Raw genomic sequence first — 19597 nt, forward strand, 5'->3', positions numbered from 1 at the left:
TGAAGTCTGCATCACACTGGTCATGATAATAATTGTGAGATGCATGTGCAGATAGTGTGTAAGAAGATATGTATATACACATTGTAAATTAAGGCCTTGTAGTTAAAGGGAGATCAGTCATGTCCTGAGACAAACTTCTCCAGACAGTAGGTGGGAGACACATATTTCCTTATCTGACAATTATGTTTCTTACAATAGAAGTCTATTAACATACTAAATCAAATGCTAATTAGGAGCTTGCAAGGACTTCAAAAGAAAATGAGAATGTCAGCAAAGGGAGATAGAAGAAGTGATCCTTGTCAAAAAAAAAAAGTTATGAGCAACTTATTGTCTGTCTGGTCTTTGCAAATGGATACTGAAACAGGGATGGTTCTGGGTTTTGTTGGGCTCTGTAAAATATAAGACATATGGAGCCTCTAGAAGATTTCTATAGTCCACATAGTACGTTGGGATTTGAGTATGAGGCAAGTCAAGGTTTCTTGCCATTAGGGGAATATTGAAGAATTTTAGCAATAGAGCAGGGCAGGCACAGGGAGATTTGGCAATAAGATTACATCATTTTAAAGGAAATAGCAGGGGGAGCCTGGACAAATGGGAGAAACTTAGGCTCCCACAATTAATTGTTTCTATATCAGGGGACTTGGTTGTGGTGGACTGTTAGATAAAGCCATTTCATAGAAGAGGCACTCGCAGAAAAAGCAGGAGTATCACATACTGACATAATTGGCATATGATAGTAGCTGGCCCTGTCTTAAAATGAAATTATATATAATCCTGAATTTATAACACAGTGAAATGTTATAGAAATATATGTCATAAATGTATTATTGTGATTTCACTGCTGGACTAGGAGGCTTGTAAGGAAAAATACTGATTTAAGCACTTCTGTGTCCTAGTGGTGCTCTTATGTACCCTATTGCCTAATAAAATTGTGTTATACACCCTCTCTGGGCTTGTGACAGGAACTAAAAAAATGCTAATACTCTACCCACATTGGTCCTACAGTCCCAAAATAGCTAGATGTTTTTCCTAAAATTACCAGCAATTAAACAGTTAATAATGTTGACATTTGAACTGCCATTGTGTACAAAGTTAATACAAATAATGTAGTTCACATTTTTTTCTATTATTTTTCCTTAGTTGCAGACTCAGGAAAACAGTGCTGCATCAGTTCACATTTGGAAGGTTATCTTCACAACCCTAAGGGCTGGACAATTGTTTTTTAAATTAAAGGTTAAATTCTGGAGAAATGTATATGCCTACCAGAAAATTGCAAATTGGATCTCTGGTTTAATCTGATCTCTGGTCTTTTCATTTCATAATTCAGTGCCACATGGCAGGCACCAGGCAAAGCTTAGGGCTGCTGACTGCACATTGGGAATGACACTCAAAGGGGTTGGTATATACAGTATGTTCTACTAGCAGCAAATACTGCAATAAATAATTAAAAAAATAAAGATTAAACATAATTGTGTGTTTGAAAGTCTCCTGAAATATCCCATTTCCTTCCTATCATATCAAATAGGGCTTTGATTTTGAAAGGGTAGATCAAGCAGACATATTTAAATTTAGCTGTATATATTACATATCATGGGGGGAAAAGTGTGACCAATTATGACTGAAAAGTGAACTCCCAACAACTTCCTGAAGAGCATTCATTTAAAATTATTCAGATATTGCGACAAGGGCACATCCATTTCATTTCTTTGTCTCTTTTACATGCAACATTCAAGCTTCAGAGCTGGGAAACTAGCACCAGAAACAGAAACCACAAGAGGATTTTATTTCAGCATGTGCTTACATGCATCACCATAAACAATACAAGCAAGAGGTTTATATGATTGAAAACAAATACAATAAAGACACTATCTCCCAATTAGGAAAGAAAAATCAAAACTACAATTCCCCCTTGCCTAGTCTCCTTGCTATTAATATCTACATTTAGACTCACACACTGGGAAAACTCGTTCTTTGTTTCCATATCCTGCAGACTGACTATGTAGGGCAATATATGATTCAAAAGAGCTCCGTATTCTCCATCATATCCTATTCACTCTATTAAAATATAACTTTAATTTGGTGTCTGGCGTGAGCAAGCATGTTGTCAAGGTGAGATCTGATAGGTCTAGTTCCTCATGATCAACTTTCTGCAAGTGCCTTTTGGGGGATTTTATTCTGTTTTTCATATTTTATGTGTTAAAGTCTGTTTAGAATGATTAAAATGTAAATTTAAAAATAAATGAATGTTTCGAAATATATTGAATATAACCCTCCCAATGAGAGCAGCAGCTGGCTGGCTAGAATGCACTGTAAAAAGCGTAAAGTTGTGCCAGAGATACGGGAACCACATTAAATACATCTTCTCAGCAAAGCCAAGGAACCTCCCCCGCCCTCCAAAAGGTGACTGGAGGGCACATTTAATACAAGGGCCCCTTTACCTGCTGCTGGTCTTGTCTCAGTTCCTCCTCCTGCTCCAGCTCCGGCGCCTGTCCCAACCGCGGCTAAAATACTTGCTGCGAACTAGAAGACACCGGCTACTAGCTACTGGGAGCCACCGAACATCCGCTGGACAGGCAGCTGCTGAGGCCAATCGTACTGCGTCCCTGGAGCGGCGCTCGGCTCCGAGTGGCGAGCTCCCTCCAGAGGGCTGGCCAGGACTGAGTGGCACTACCAAGGTGTCCGTGTCCAGTGTCTTCATTAGATAGTCTGTGGCCTAAGGAATTACAATGATGGGGGTACCAAGGATCCCTGCCCTTGAGGAGTAAGCTGGAGAGGGAAACCAGGGGCCCTGCCCTTGCTGGGTAATTGGGAGGTAACTAGGAGGGTGGCATGTTTCTTAGTGCAGGGGCATCACAGGGCAACAGAATTCACTGCTTTAAAACCCTCTTGAAAAAGAAGTATTAACACGGGATGATGCCGGGCAGAGTCCACGGCCCCCATTCCGGGCAGGGAGGCGGAGCGGGCTGCCTGCCTCCCCAATAAGAGCCCCAGTTTTGCGTATCCTTGCTCCGGTATAGTGAAGAATAGCGAGATGATACAACAAAAATAATCGTGGGCCAGGGCGTCCCATACTGGTCAGTTCGCACTAAGGTTCAGCGACCCCTTAAATCTGGTATCTCGGCTAGTACTCTGTTGCCCACACGCCTAAAGCCAACCTTGAATCTGAGAACTTTTCCTCCCCCGAAGAGGATCGGCGCCAGGGTTTCTCGCGCCCTAGGCGCACGGCCATTTCGCCGCCCCCCGCGCTGATCCCGCGGCTCCGGTGGAGCTGGAGCTGCTGCAGGCATGCCTGCGGGAGGTCCACCGGGAACCGCGGGAGCAGCCGACCATCCGCAGGCATGGCTGCGGCACGGCAGCTCCACTGGAGGCGCCTGCCCCACCGCCGCCCCCTCAATAATCCTAGAGCCCTGGTAGCGCCGGCCCTGCCCCCGAAAGGAATCTCCCGGGGAGCTCCTCAGACTTGCGCTGTGCTGTGAGTCTGCTGGTGACTTGAAGGAACTTTCTCTGCATAATTATCCACGAGACCTAATTTTAGAGCCAAGTTTACCTCAGACCTCTTTCATTACTAGACACCAATGGGGAAAAATAGCTCACGAAGCAGAAAAATGTTATTGATGATTACAAAGTATGACTTCCATCTCATGAGGAACTTCCTGCATTCCTATTTTTCTTGTGATCTTTTTCCCTCCCTCTTTTTGTTTTACACACGTGGTCCCTGAAAAGTTGATAGGTTGTTGGCAGTGACAAATCTCTCGAGGGTAATTAAAAACCTGGGATTGAAAGAAACTGCTTGAGTTTTAAATCAGGTGAATAAATACACAGTACTTGTAAATCTATTATCTGGATTGAATGGCTTCAAATGTTGTCTGTACAATATTGCGGTGAGTGAAAAAGATTGCCATTGCATTCCGTCTATTTGAGACAGAGAAATTGGGGTGCTGGCATCCCCATAGCAATAAAAGCCATTAAGGTCCCTGCATACTTGCCAGTATGCTGATTTGTGCAATTGGGGTGAACTGCCTAGAGAATGTGTTATTTCTTTATTTTCACTTTTAAATCCCGAATGTACAACTCCTGCAGTCAGCGCATTGCTGAGCTGCAGTGAATTATCAGCGGTAGATTAATTATGTATTTGTTAAAAAGTGTTTCCTCTCCAGCCCTCAAAGTCTGTGCTGTAATACCTTCATCACTGTCTCTCTCATGAATTGCTTTTAGCTGAGACAAAGCTGCGCGCGCGCGGCGCGTCAGAGCAACAGACCAGCAAGGAGAACGCGTTTGCTCTACGGCTTGCTAGGAACTGACTGAGGCGTTTTGAGCCCAGCCGGGCACCGTCCAGAGCTCTTTCTCCCGCTTCAGCTTGCAGCGCGAGTGGCGGCGTTTCCCAGCCAGCGAGGCTGCTGCAGCAATGGCCGAGCAGGGGCTGGAGCTGGCCTCTATGATCCCAGCCCTCAGGGAGCTGGGCAGGTAGGTCTGCAGCGACCCTGCACAGACACCGCCTTTCCTCGGGCCCTTCAGAGCCTGCTGCGCCTGTTGAAGCTCCGCCAAGTCCCGTGGAAACCCACTCAGCAAACGCTGGGTTGTCAGCGCTGGTCCCCAGATGAGCATTGTAGCAGAGCCGTAGCATGATTTCCTTATGTGCCGTGGCAGCTGGGTCCCCAAGCTGTGATGATGATTTACATGCGGCCCTATTAAAAACAACTAGAAATAACACTTTAAATATTATTTGAAAGAAATATTGCAAAAAATCCCTCATGATGGTTGAACTCCCAGGACACTTCTCTCTGACCTCATCTACTCTCCATCTGTTCTAAAATCTATGAAGCCCTTTTCAGTGTGTGAACCTCTGACAGTCTCTCTGCTGCTGTTTTATTATTAACTTTGTCTTTGTGTTATTTAACTCTGCAAAGCTTTCTCGATCACTTGTTTGTTTATAGGTTTATCTACGATGCTCACTCACTGCAATATCTTAGCGCCTCAGACATGCTAATGATTTATCCTCACAACAGTGCTATGATGTAGGAAAGTATTATTAGTACCATTATACAGAGAGGTTGTTCTAAGTCACGTGACAAGACTATGGGAAAGCCAGGAATAGAAACCAGATTTTCTGCATCCCAGTGCAGTACCTGACAATCCTGCTTCTCTCATACATAGTATAACCTTTTCTGATTTTAAAGACTTTTAGAAGGAACCAATGCTAAATCTGAAATTTAGTGTATAATATTGAATTGCTCAGACATCTTAAATAACTGATTTTTTTTTACTTTAAGATGAAAAAGTATTCAGGTGGTAACATACATTTTATAACTAGCTTTATTTTTAATTTCAGTGCCAATCCAGAGGAATATAATACTGTTGTGCAGAAGCCAAGACAAATTCTGTGCCAGTTCATTGACAGAATACTTACAGATGTTGATGTTGGTAAGTAAAGCAGGTTTTTAGTGGCATATCCCTTTCTTTCAAATACAGTGGAACCATGCTAATCTGCATTTTGTACATTATCATAAAAAACTTGGTACTTTCTTCCTCTCACTTCAACACACATTTAGTAACAAAACGAGGTCTCATGTTGTCTTGATTTAATTATTTTTTATAAAATACATAACAAAGTACTTACTCGTACAATATAAATTAGTATATTTAAACCTAAACTATAATTGTAAGAATAAATAAACAGCTATTATGATGCATTAAATATGAAGGCTTCTGCATCGTAAAATGTACTTTTGAGGTTCAGATCCTGAAAACTCTTACTTGCTGATAAGGAGGGCCCTACCAAATTCATGGTCCATTCTGGTCAATTTCACAGCCAGAGGGTTTGAAAATTGGTCAGTTTCACAATTTCAGATGTTGTGACTGTGGGGGTCCTGACTCAAAATGGGATTGTGGGGGGATGGGGTTTGCAAAGTTGGTGTGTGTGTGGGGGGAGGGAGGGTAGGCAGTCCTAAGATTGCCACCCTCACTTCTGTGCTGCCTAGGCAGCAGTCTCTGAGCTTGCAGTTACAGGAGGTTCCCGGAGGGGGAAGTGGGTAGGATCTCCCCCATGCTGCTAGGAGTACCCCAGTTGGGGGCTTCTAGCTGCTAGTCCAAGCCAGTGACAGATTAAGGTAGGGGCCCCTGACCAATTTGGGAGCCCCCCCTAGAAAAATGGGTGCCCCCAAAGAAGCCCTGGGGCAGAACCCCCAACTGGGTCACCCTGAGCCCCAGCAGGAGCCCTGGGGGAAGAAGCCCCGAGCACCAGCTGCAGGGCTGAAGCCTCGAGCCAGGCTGCCCTGAGCTGTGGCTAGGGGGCAGAGGCCCCAAGCCCAGGCTGCCCCGAGCTCTGTTTGGAGTGGCAGGGGGCAGAAGCCCAGAGCTTCTAGGGAAGGTGGAAGCCCTGAGCCCTGGCTGGCGTGCAGGAGAGGGGCAGAGCTGCCAGGGGAGGAAGCTTGGTGCCCGGAGCTGCTGCAGGAGTTGTGAGGTGAGGGTGCAGAACCCCAGAGATCAGGCTGCCTTGGCTGCAGCCACCAGGAGCAGAGGCCCCCAGCCCAGCAAGAGCCACTGGGGGAGGAATCCCTGAGCTTGTCGCTCGGTGCTGCAGCAGGAGCCATGCAAGGGTGGAGGGCACAGAAGCCTGGAGCCCAACTCTTGGGTTGCTGCAATGCAGGAGTGAGGGTGTACCACCCTCATTTCTGCATTGTCTTTGGAGGTGTGTGTGATCTCCCCACCTAGAACAGCCATGCAGGGGAAGGGCAACTCCTGTCCCTCCCCAGCATGTCTGGACTATCAGCTAGGAGTCCAGGGCTTCCATCAGCAAGGGAGAGCAGATTTCATGGGGAAGGGATGATTTCACGGTCCATGACATGTTTTTCACGGCTGTGAAATTGGTAGGGCCCTATTCACATAAAAAGGATTTGCAGGATTAGTTCTTATGTCAATATTTGTAGTTAATTTTTTAATTTTAGAATGCTGTTATAATAAATATTAATACATGTTAATTCATAGTGGAGCTCTTAGTTGTCAGTGTGAATTAACAAAGCTCTGCTGTTTCTAGAATACATGCATCCCCTTTGTCTTGTATTTGTATAACAACTTTGCTGCAGATATATGAATAGATATTTCAGGGACATGATATTATCCAGTAGATTAGATATGGCTCTTTGCTTAATGAACTGGTAATGTAAGTAATACGCACGTATATGACATACACTATGATGTGTTTGTTATTTCTTGAGACACATGAGGTGACTGAGATCTTCTGTCTCACTGTTTTTCTACTAATAAAAAAATCTGCTTTGAATGTTGCTTCTGAATACATGGACATTATCACATAAATCCTCTGGTAATTTAATTGCTATCTGATCCTGGGAATTTTGTATAAATAACTTCTCCTTGGTCTTGTTCTATAAACCATGAGGATTTAGAAAAATCTGAGATAGTGTAGTTAGAGGTTTTTGGTTGGTTGTGCAAGCTAACTATGGGATAATCCAGGATTTCTTAATTATTTCATTGAATGTATTGGATTCAACAGGTTGTGGGGGTGGTGAGAGGGGTCTTACATTTCTTCCAGCCTTAAAATAATTTTTACTGTATTTTCTGCTTGGGTTTCTCTAACTTCCATCAAGTTTGGATTGGGAAAAACAGCAAGTCTTACTGTTTGCCATTTTCTACTGGTTGTATATACAAGTGGTATTAAAAGAATTGCTTTTTAATACATGTTGATAGTACCCATATGAGTAATTAAGGCAAATATATTTTTATAATTGAATTCTTCATATATATTAATGTGACATACAGCAGAATACAGTATCTACAGTTGAGTATGTATATTGTGAACATGTAATAATGAAATATTCTCCTGATTTGTAGCCATACAAAACCCATATTGTGTTTCACTACAGTAGTTCCCATAATGGAAATGTTTCTTTCCTTGAGGTTTGAAGTTACTAAGGTGCTGTAGCAATGGGAATATTTATTTTCTTTTCAGTTGCTTTGGAACTTGTCAAGAAAACTGATTCTCAGCCAAGTTCTGTGATGCTCCTTGATTTTATTCAACACATCATGAAATCTTCACCCCTTATGTTTGTAAATGTGAGTGAAAATCACCAGGAAACTGAGTGCAGTTGCATTGGTGAGTTTTCTGAAACATTTTTGCTTAATTTAAGCACTGAAAATAACCTATTACATTTCCATATTATGCCCAGCAGATTAAACAAATATCTGTGTCCCCATTTTTGCTCTCTTTCATGTGCTTGTTTTGCATGTTGTGAATTAAATGAGTATTTGATGGCCTGTTTTAAATGTATGATGCATTAGATTTCTGTACGTGTGGATTGCATAATACATCTCTAAGGACATAGTAGTATCCTCTGATTCATCTTGGAGATATCCTGAAGATGTGGTAATTTCTTGGGTTTTGACAAGCATGCTAAGAGGTGGCATGCCAAAGAGACAGAAGAAGGATCTGCAGCGGTTAGGAGCGTATATTGAGACAGGTGTCCCGACCCAAAATCAGTTCCTCTGGGATTCACTTCCTCTTCTTGAATCCTTCTCAATGAACGTCCCATTCCTGGAAGAAGCAATATGGAGGCAGTGTGTGGTTGCAACAGAGGCTAAGGGATGGAAATCTTCTTACATGAAATCAAGAATAGCTCTGTGCTGAAGAGTGGGCTAGTTGCTGAAAACTGGTGGGCAGTGAGGGTAATGAGGTTAGCTTTTTGCCTAAGAGGAAACAGGAAAGACTGAGGGTATGTCTACACTACGAGATTAGGTCAAATTTATAGAAGTTGATTTTTTTAGAAATCGATTTTATACAATCAATTGTGTGTATGTCCCCACTCAAGACCATTAACTTGGTGGAGTGTGTCCACAGTACCAAGGCTAGCATTGACTTCCAGAGCATTGCACTGTAGTAGCTATCCCACAGTCTCTGCCGCCCACTGGCATTCTGGGTTGAGCTCCCAATGCCTGTTGGGTCAAAAACATTGTCGTGGCTGGTTCTGGGTACATGTCGTCAGGCCCCCCTCCCTCCCTTCCTCCGTGAAACCAATGGCAGACAATCATTTCGAGCCTTATTTCCTGGGTTACCCGTGCAGGCGCCATACCACGGCAAGCATGGAGCCCACTCAGCTGACAAAGTGGGTATTCACCCACGAAAGCTTATGCTCCAATACATCTGTTAGTCTATAAGGTGCCAAAGCTTATGCTCCAATACATCTGTTAGTCTATAAGGTGCCAAAGCTTATGCTCCAATACATCTGTTAGTCTATAAGGTGCCACAGGACTCTTTGTTGCTTTCTAATAAAGTAATTGTTGCTTCACATTCATACATTCTTTATTAATTCATCACATACATAGGGGGATAACTGCCAAGTTATCCCTGGAGGGGTGAGGGAGAAGGGAAGCACCGGGTGGGGTGGGGAAAGAGGGAAGGACAAGGTCACACTACACTTTAAAACTTACTGAATTCCAGCTTTATGTTGCTTGGGCAGTCCTCTGGGGTGGAGTGGTTGGGTGTCCGGAGGCCCCCCCCACCATGTTCTTGGGCATCTGGGTGAGGAGGCTATGGAACTTGGGAAGAAGGGCGGGTGGTTACACAGGGTCTGTAGTGGCGGTCTGTGCTCATGCTGCTTTTTCTGAACCTCAGCCATATGCCGGAGCATATCAGTTTGTTCCTTCAGTAGCCTCAGCATTGCTTCTTGCCTTTTGTCACCAACCTGATGCCACCTACTATCTTCAGCCCATCACCTGTCCTTGTGTTCATATTGTGCTTTCCTGGACTCTGACATTGTCTGCCTCCATGCATTCTGCTGGGCTCTTTCCGTGTGGGAGAACTGCATGAGCTCAGAGAACATTTCATCGCAAGTGCGGTTTTTTTTTACCTTTCACACTAGCCTCTGGGAAGAAGAAGATAGATAGTGTGAGCGTTGAAACATTTGCAGCTGGTGGAGGGGAAAAAAAAGAGAGTGGTAGTTAGAAAGACACAGTTTAGAGAACAATGGGTAGACTCTATTTAAAATGGGTTGGCAATTCAAAAGGAAGGGCTGCAGTTTTCAGGTTAACATGCAGCACAAACCCAACTGACACTCCCCCTCCCTCCACTGCCCACCCACACACCCAATTCTCTGGGATGATCACTTCATCCCTCCTCTCACTGCGTAGCTAACAGTGGGGAACATTTCTGTTCAGCCACAGGCAAACAGCCCAGCAGGAACGGGCACCTCTGAACGTCCCCTTAATGAAATCACCCTGTTTCAACCAGGTGACCATGAATGATATCACTTTCCTGAGGATAACGCAGAGAGATAAAGAATGGATGTTGCTTATATGCCAGCAAACACCGAGACCATACGCTGCCATTCTTTTGTTATGCAATGTTTCCAGACTGCGTGCTACTGGCCTGGCGTGGTAAAGTGTCCTACCATGGAGAATGGAATAAGGCTGCCCTCCCCAGAAACCTTTTTCAAAGGCTTTGGGAGTACATCTAGGAGAGCTTCATGGAGATGTCCCTGGATGATTTCCACTCCATCCCCAGACAAGTTAACAGACTTTTCCAGTAGCTGTACTGGCCGCGAAACCTGCATTCCTGTTGCATGCTACGCCATTGACGGAGTCAAAGCACAGGCGTGGGGTAGTTATAGGGGTGTGGTATCTCATGCGGAGCGAAGAAAATTCACACAGTCAACACAGCTGCAAACAAGTCAGGAATCACCTTTATTCTTTTCCACTACCTCCTTATATAGTTAAGTCTGGTTACATAAGAACCAATCATGTGGGCTAACATCATACATGCTAGCAATCTAATTGGACAGAAAGAAAAATCACGCGCTTACCATGCCTCTAATCACGCGATTGGCCAACCGCAACAACGCAATCCCCGACCACACAAAGAAGGATCTACAGCCTCCTCCCCTCTCCTCTCCTGAACCAATCGCTCCGTGTGAAACACAGAAAACAAGCGGCTCGGACCAGCCCCCCCAGCCATAGCCACAGGACTCCAGCTGAGGAGGCAACGGACACTCACGTGTGACAGCTGCCACCCACCTCTGCCCGCGGAGCGCCCTGCGCAGAGACCCACACATACCCGAGATCAGAGCGGGAGCGGCGCCGAGCCCGGCCGCCTGGGCTCCCCGCGCTGCCCGGCCGGGGCCCCAGCAGCGCCCGGCGTCAGAGCGCATGAGAGGGAGCGAGGAGCGGGGGCCGCGGCCCGAGCCGCTCGCCTCCTCTCCCGGACGGCGGCAGCAGAGAGACCGGCCCGGGGGGAAGCAAGGAGGCAGCGAGGAGGCGGCGGCTCCACGCGAAGAGCCCGGACACAACCCCGGTCCAGCGCCGCACTCCATCAGAGTAGGGAGGATAAGTCCCCACATAGGGGCACCTCTTAGAATGGCATGCAGTTCATCATAGAAGCAGCATGTCGGTGGCTCTGACCCGGAGCGGCCGTTTCCCTCTCTGGTGTTTTGGCAGGCTTGCCTCAGCTCCTTAAGTTTCACATGGCACTACTGCGGGTCCCTGTTATAGCCTCTGTCCTTCATGCCCTTGGAGATTTTTTCAAGTGTTTGGGTATTTCATATTTTGGAATGGAGTTCTGATAGCACAGATTCGATTCCCCATACAGCAATCAGATCCCGTAGCTTCTGTTCAGTCCATGCTGGCGCTCTTTTGCAATTCTGGGACTCCATCATGGTCACCTTTGCTGATGAGATCTGCACTCACCTGCATATTGCCACTCTGGCCAAACAAGAAATGAGATTCAAAAGTTCGTGGGGCTTTTCCTGTCTACCTGGCCAGTGCATCTGAGTTGAGAGCACTGTCCAGAGTGGTCACAGTGGAGCACTATGGGATAGCTCCCAGAGGCCAAGACCGTCGAATTGCGACCACACTACCCCAAATTCGACCCGGCAAGGTCGATTTCAGCGCTAATCCCCTTGTTGGGGGAGGAGTACAGTAATCGATTTTAAGAGCCCTTTAAGTTGAAAAAAACAGCTTTGTCATGTGGACGGGTGCAGGGTTAAATCGATGTAACGCTGGTAAATTTGACCTAACTCGTAGTGTAGACCAGGGCTTAGAGTAGCCATAGTGAAGGAAGAAAACTGTGCAGGAATAGGCTGTCAGCCATGGGCTGTGACATGAGATGGATATTTTAGACACCCTAGTACAATTTATTGTGGCCAATTATACTCATGTCATCTTTGGTGGGGTGTGAGGGCTAAGTATAGTTGTTAATGAAACATTATTTACATAGTTTTCTCTAAAGAGTAAATCCTGTAGCATATGAATCACAATGTTTCCTCTGTGTGTGTTTTTCTTTCTATTTAGAATTTAGTAACTGGATTATAACAAGACTTCTGCGAATTGCTGCAGCTCCAAACTGCCACGTGTTACACAAGAACATCTGTGACGTTATCTGCTCTCTCTTGTTTCTTTTTAAAGCGAAAAGCTGCACTGTTTTTGAGGTGCTGACAAAAGATTTACTGCAACTTTTCCAAGATCTAATTTTCTTGCATGAAAGAAATATACAGAGGCAGCTTCAGAGGAACTTGTTAGTCTGGCCAGTGGTGATAAACAGATTTTTAAGCAACACAAATGAAAATCTAGGTTATTTAAGCTCAGCCACTTTACAGTTGATGGGCATGCATGATGTGGAATGCTTGGAAATTACATTAATGACCATTCTGATTGACATTGTTTCTGATGTTTTTTTTCCAAGAGAGGACCTTATTCTGTGGGGGATAGGTTGCTCACTGTTGGAGTATGGTAGACCAAAAATTAAAGCTTTAGCCTTCAACCTTTTAATAAAATTGATCCAATTAGGAGGGCCACCACAACAGCCTGCTGGCATTTTCTTCACAGTCTTTTTTGGAATCTTACAGTCAGTACTTGAAATGGATGTTGGAAAACTAGAACTCTTTGGAGAACCACTGTTACGCTTGGTGAGGACATTATTTCCCTTTGAAACAGATTCTTATGTAAATATTGAACCTGTCTACCTGAATATGCTGTTAGAGAAGCTCCGAGCACTGTTTGAAGCTGATGTGCTTAGACAGCTTAAGTCTGAAAAGTTGAAAGCTGCTTTGTATCACATACTTCAGTACTTTCTGAAGTTTGTTCCAGCTGGATATGAATCTGCTTTACAAGTAAGAAAGGTCCATATCTGCACCATCTGTGGAATTTTTGTTGATGTAGTTGGAAGTCAAGAAGAACAAGAGGTAGGTTAATCTGAAAAAAAAAATTGTTGTTTTTGTAATCGATCTATGTGAGGAAGAATACCTAGAAACTAAGTGTTTCAGAAATGTCTTAAGGTAGGTTATTGGGTTATGGGTAAATCATGTCCTTCTTTCTTTGTGTTTCTGTAATTATATAATATCTAAATTCAGGCTCTAATTCTGCTATGTGATGTGTATGGGTGGACCTTTCTGCCTGCATGGAGCCACATGAAGCTAGTAGAGCTCCATGCAGGTACAGGGTCTTGCTCACACACATCATCATGTAGAATTGAGGCTCAAGATTGTCCCTGTCCTGAAGAATGTACCGTGTATCTTTATTTATACTTTAAAGTGCCTAGCACATTTTTTGAGTTCTGTTAATAAATAGGTTGTTTTTAATGAATGTAGATTGGTCATCTTTAGTTATATGTGAAAGATTGAGAAGTTAGATAATGTTTCTTCCGGCCAAGATGCTGTTGATGTGTTTGTATAGTGGTTGGGGGAATCTTATTGAACTTTTATTAAAAAAAAATCTGTGAAATTTAGGAGAGGCTACAGATATGTATGTAGTTTATGACAGGACAGGTTAACAGTATACAGGAGCAGATAACAATTTCATACAACACTAGTAAAATTACCTGACTAGATAAAGACTACCTGCAGCACTGTAGTCTAGCAAACAGGAAACCCGTGCTGGATTTTCAAGGTCTCTGTGCAAAGTTGGTTTCTAAACCTAAGTAAAGTACAAAAATAAGTGGCATAGAAGTAACATGTTTCCCTGATATTTATTGCATAGATAAAATAAGGGAATAAAACAGACTGAATGGATAATCCTGACTAATGGCTAAATAATGTGAACGAAAGAGAACTAGCAATAGCAGTCCACTCTCCGAAAAGAGCACAGAAAGCTGCACTGGTGTATGAAAGCTTTTGACACATAACTGAGAGACATGAAAACACTTATTCACATAAGTACTTCTATACAGTTTTTTAGAGTTCAGTGGAATTACTCTTGTAAGTTAATTTTCCATGTGTATAAGTGTTTGTGGAACCAGATTCTTGTACAGGAGTTTTTTCCACTTTCTGGAACTGACATAAACTTGTGAAACATTTGTACAAAATATTGCCACCTCCTCATCTCTGTTGACAAAAAAAGAAACAGCATACTTAATACTACTTTTGTGTGTGTGCACATTTGTCTGTTGTAGTATCTGGTGAGTCCACTTTATGCAGCATTAAAAACAGAAGGGCTGGAAATCATTCAGGAGCTTCAGTGTCGGAACCAGCTGGATACCTCTGATACAGATGGATGGAGCAGTAGTAGTGATGAAATTCCAGAAAAAAAGCAACGGCTAAGTCTATCAATAAAGCATCCAAAGAAATCACCAGTGCCAGCAGCGTATGATATTTATTCAATAACTATTTTCTATAGCAGTTTGATTAGATCTTGTCAGTTAACTGGATGATGAAATAGTTGCATTTAAGGTAATCCTTCTTGGCATCTTACAATGCAACACCTGCATTGGATCTACTTTTTTCAATTTTATTTTTCAAAGTATAAATATACAGAGATCATTTTATGGATTAAATCATCATTTGCCAAATTTAATTTAAAATAAAAAAAGGATACCTTTTGTTGCTTAATGCATCAACATCAAACAACCTTTAATTTTTTTATATAGCTATAAATTAAAATAGCAAAATAGAGAGTATGTAATATTTTAAAATTCTGTTTCACAGTTTTTACGTCGGTTTGTTTAAGCCACACACAACACAACATATAACCCAATCATATTTGTTCTGGAATCCGAAATACTCCATGATAATACATAATCTACATGTATTTCATTTTCACTTTAAAAATATTTGTGTTGATATTTGTAATTTAAAAACAAATACAGTTTTGTTCCTGTCTAAAATTACTCGTTATTTGTATAATTGAATGATCACATTTTAGTTCCTGATGTTGCAATTAACGGACAAAAGAGACCATAAAAAACCCATCTCACCCAAGGGGCAACACTGAAGCACTCCATTGTTCTGTTTTCTGAGTTAGTTACATCTTTGACCCATGATAATACTTTTAGAAAAGATGATTGCGTCTTCTACAGCTCTTCATGCGAGGCTGACTTTTTCAAGAATAAGTGACCAAAGCTTTATTCCTTATGAATTAATATTAATTTATTCTTCTGAAGTTTTTTTTTTCGTTTTCTCAAAATATAAGAAGTAAGTAGTCATTTTTCTACAGCTATATTCCTACCTCCAAAACTGGTTAGTTCTAGCATCATTTACAAGGAATTGTATGTTACTGAACAAATACTTTTAAAAACTAAAATAATGTTAATTACAGGCTTAGTCCCGTGAACATGAAAATGAAGAGCATGCTGTGGAATGCAATAAACAAGAAAGCTGCCTCCTTAGTATTTCTCCTGGAGCAGGATGCTCTGACATCAGACATTCTTCACATTGTAGAAGGAATTGCAGTAGTACTACGACTAGCTGCCCTGTGTACTGTTCATTGTTCTCAAAATTCTAACAGGTAAAAGTACCAAGTTGAACATTTGTCTCCTGGTGTCTTGTAAATGTGTAATAACTCCTTTGTAAACTTGTGTAACATCTATAAGATTACCTGTGTACATGCAGTAACTCCTCACTTAACGTTGTAGTTATGTTCCTGAAAAATGTTAAGTTAATCCAATTTCCCCATAAGAATGAATGTAAAGGGGGCGGGGGTTAGGTTCCAGGGAAATTATTTTTCCATACAGTACAGTACAATAGTTGGGAGGTGCCCCCGCCTTACCCCACACAGGCACAGCCCACTGGCACTGGAGACAATGAGGCAGGCAAGGAGACTGAAGGTGCTGTAGGCTAGGAGAAGCACGTTGCTCAACAGCAGTGGCAGCTTCCCCTACTCTGCAAGCACCAGGGGTGGGGGTCTCAACCCTCGGCCTGCCCATGCCACCCTTTTCCCCCAAACCCCCACCGTTAACCCGCCTCTTCTTTCCCCCCCTTTACTCCACATGCCGTGTCCTCACTCCTCCTCTGCTGCCTCCTGCCTGTGGCAATCAGCTGGCTTGCAGAATTCAGGAGGGAGGGAGGAGAAGCGAGGACACGACGCGCAGGCTCCCTCTCCCTCCCCTGCCTCTTGGACACCACAAACCAGCTGATTGCTGTGGGCAGGGGCAGGAGGGGGAGGTGTGCTGCGTCCTTGCTCTTCCCACCTCCCTCCTGCCCGCGGAAATCAGCTGGTTGCGATGTTCAGGAGGGAGGGGGGAGGAGTGAGAACTTGGTGCACAGGCTTCCCCCCTCCCTCCTGCCTGTGGCAGTCAGCTGGTTTGCAGTGTTCAGGAGGCAGGGGAGGGAGAAGGATCTGCCGCACCAAGTCCTCACTCCTCCAGTCTCCCTCAATGCCACAAGCCAGCTGATTGCCGCGGGTAGGAGGCTTGGGGAGGAGGCGGAAGGCACTGATCTGTGAGGTTTGCCAGCCGGTGGAAGGTGCTGTGGGAGGAGGCGGGAGCATAGGGGAGCTGATGTGGGGGCTGCCAGCTGTGGACAAAGCTGGCAGCCAAATGGTGTTATAGCGAAGTATTGCACAACTTTAAATGGAGCATGTTCTGTAATTGAGTGGGGACATAAAATCGAAACAATGTTAAGTGAGAGGACATTAAGTGGGGAGTTACTGTATCTGCATGCAACTGCAGGAAATCTGCCTGCATTTTGAATAGGAGCATTTTCATAGATAGACTTTTGGTTATAATTGAGAAAAAACTCACAACATTGCAACGTTCACATGATTTCTAAATCTTTTTATTTAATAGCATGGATCATAAAGTTGCTCATATGTGTAGCTTGAGCAGTCATAAACATAAAGCTGCTTGGTCTTCAGATTCTGAAGTGAATTTACAACTGATCTGGATTTCTTCTGACTTCGTTGTGAGAGTAGTGACAGTCTGCAGAAACGTTTTAGAGTCTACTGCTCAGATTGCTAACCCGGAGCCAGTGATTGACAGAATAGTGAAAATCTTTGATGCTTTATTTTATATGCAAGGTGAGAAGTTGTTAAAATTAAAAGCTCTTTGCTGAATTCTGATACTTGGTAAACTTAAAAATACAGATAGAAGTTGGCTGGTTTGTTGTGATGGATGAATTTATTAAAGTTTAGACTTTGTGCCTGAGCTTAATGTTCCACTTTTCAGTATACAGTAACTCCTCGCTTCGCGTTATAGTTATGTTCCTGAAAAATGCGACTTTAAGCGAAACGATGTTAAGCGAATCCAGTTTCCCCATAAGAATTAATGTAAATGAGCGGGTTAGGTTCCAGGGAAATTTTTTTCACCAGACAAAAAACTATATATTATATATATAATATATATATATATATATATATACACACACACACACACAAACACACAGAGTATAAGTTTTAAACGAACAATTTAATGCCGTTTACAGCTATGATGATTGTGAAGCTTGGTTGAGGTGGTGAAGTCAGGACGTAGAAGAGGGTGGGGTATTTCCCAGGGAATGCCTTGCTGCTAAATGATGAACTAGCACTCGGCTGAGCTGTCCAGGGTTAACACGTTGTTATTGTAGCCTTTCACACACTAGGGGGCAGCAGGAATGGTGGGATAGCATAGCAGACAGAGACAGACACACACCTTGTGTGTGGGAAAGAGAGAGATGCACACTGCCCTTTTAAGTAAGCTGACCCACTCTTAAGTGTATTGTCTTTTTAAGTGGATCAGGAAGTTGAGACAGCAGCTGCTGCCCCAAGCTCTCTCTGTCTCTCTCTGTCCTTGTCTCCACCCTGCTCTATATGGAGAAGGGATAAGCAGGGTGTAGGAGCAGAGGGGAGGGGGACACCCTGACAGTAGACCTCCCACTCCCTCCGCACAGCAAGCAGGAGGCTCGAGGAGTAGTTCCAAGGCAGAGGGCAGGAGCAGCACATGGCAATGAGGGGAGGGACAACTGAACTGCCGATTGATAGCCTGCTGGGCAGCTGCTGCGCAGGGAACTTAGGGGAGCGGGGAACTGATGGGGGGCTGCTGGTCCACCCTGGTTACATGCCCCCACCAGCTAGCTCCAATGGGCTGCGCTTCCTGCAAGCAGTAGACAAAGCAGGAAGCTACTAAATGATGTTAGAAGGGAGCATTGCCCAACTTTAAACAAGCGTGTTCCCTAATTGATCAGCAACGTAACAACGAAACATTAACTGGGACAACTTTAAGTGAGGAGTTACTGTACACAATAGGAATCCTAGTTGTATTAAAGGCAATTTCATCAACTGGGAGGTTATGGGAAGACTTTTCTCTGTGGAACACATTCGTCTTGAAAACTAGTAAACTGTGTTTCCGTTTTCATTTGTATATGCTTCTGTTGTCTCTCTTCTTCTTTGGATAAAACCAATGTGTGGACAGTGACTGTGCCTAAGAAATGAACTTTGTATATGGTACTTTTTCACATAACTTTAGAATGTTTTGATCTAATGCATAATTGCTTTACTGTTTCATTTCTAAAATGCAGAATTCTGATACATGGGTGGATTGGTACTGTACTTCCCTTTGGGAGAATATAATATATTGTACACTGTAACTAAATAAAGTGTAATATACACATCCATTTTGTAAGCCATGTAGACTAACAAATGTGGCTTTATGTGGGTTTTCCCTAGGGAAGAGCCATCTTAATGATCAGATTCTTGAAAATGTATGTGGAATGTTGTCTCTGCCATGGATATATGGCCATTCTGATGATGCTTCTTTCAAGCTGTCTCCTTTCAGCTCAGATCTTCTAGATCTGAGCCAACAGATTGCAAATAGTTTCTGTAAGTATGGATACCATATTAGAGCTCTTCTATGATTGCACATTTGTATTTAATATGCTGCATATACATGGTTGTTCCTTTCATATGGCCTTCATAAATCCATTTGTTAGTGATAAATAGGAAGCATAACTTGGTATGTGCCAAGCCTTACCTATTAACTTATGTTCAACATAAAATTTCACTGAAGGATTCTAGCCCATATGGTTTTATGAATAATCTTCTGAATGTAAACTGATGCAATGTTGTATCCATGAATATCCAGTCAGTCTGACACAATAGAGAACAGTGAACTGGCCAACCAAATCCTCAAATCTGTATCTCTTTCCAGTCATATGTTGCATTTGAGAGGCGGTGTTTAAAGTGCCAGAAAGTTATCATAGAAGATTACGGTTGGAAGAGACCTCAGGAGGTCATCTAGTCCAACTCCCTGCTCAAAACAGGACCAAGCCCAACTAAATCATCCCAGCCAGGGCTTTGTCAAGCCGGGCCTTAAAAACCTCTAAGGATGGAGATTCCACCACCTCCCTAGGTAACCCATTCCAGTGCTTCACCACCCTCCTAGTGAAATAGTTTTTTCCTAATATCCAACCTA

The 19597-nt window shown here is 43.4% G+C and overlaps 2 protein-coding genes across 7 annotated transcripts in view; one reads left to right on the forward strand and one right to left on the reverse strand.

Moving 5' to 3' along the window:
- PLS1 (plastin 1) overlaps positions 1–3242 on the reverse strand; it is an 87216-nt gene extending 83974 nt beyond the window's left edge. Inside the window, exons 1-2 of one of the 2 annotated variants that reach the window (XM_030574500.1) lie at positions 3156–3230; positions 2439–2706 (exon numbers count right to left, since the gene is read on the reverse strand). The gene's annotated coding sequence lies outside the window, so the exon portion shown is untranslated. Of the gene's footprint in view, positions 1–2438 lie in introns of both variants that reach the window. The other variant, XM_030574499.1, reaches the window with a different exon arrangement.
- A 1074-nt stretch (positions 3243–4316) lies between these two features.
- The window catches only part of ATR (ATR serine/threonine kinase), a 73147-nt gene continuing 57866 nt past the window's right edge, over positions 4317–19597 (forward strand). For 4 of the 5 annotated variants that reach the window (XM_030574493.1, XM_030574494.1, XM_030574498.1 and 1 more), the window contains exons 1-8: positions 4317–4464; positions 5330–5421; positions 7967–8110; positions 12295–13184; positions 14390–14580; positions 15532–15720; positions 17000–17229; positions 18853–19005. In XM_030574493.1, coding sequence (XP_030430353.1) covers positions 4406–4464; positions 5330–5421; positions 7967–8110; positions 12295–13184; positions 14390–14580; positions 15532–15720; positions 17000–17229; positions 18853–19005 — 1948 coding nt within the window. In that variant the 5' untranslated portion in view covers positions 4317–4405. The remainder of the gene's footprint in view (positions 4465–5329; positions 5422–7966; positions 8111–12294; positions 13185–14389; positions 14581–15531; positions 15721–16999; positions 17230–18852; positions 19006–19597) is intronic. The other variant, XM_030574497.1, reaches the window with a different exon arrangement.

This window comes from Gopherus evgoodei, chromosome 9 (assembly GCF_007399415.2).
Source record: "Gopherus evgoodei ecotype Sinaloan lineage chromosome 9, rGopEvg1_v1.p, whole genome shotgun sequence".
Taxonomy (NCBI): Eukaryota; Metazoa; Chordata; order Testudines; family Testudinidae; genus Gopherus; species Gopherus evgoodei.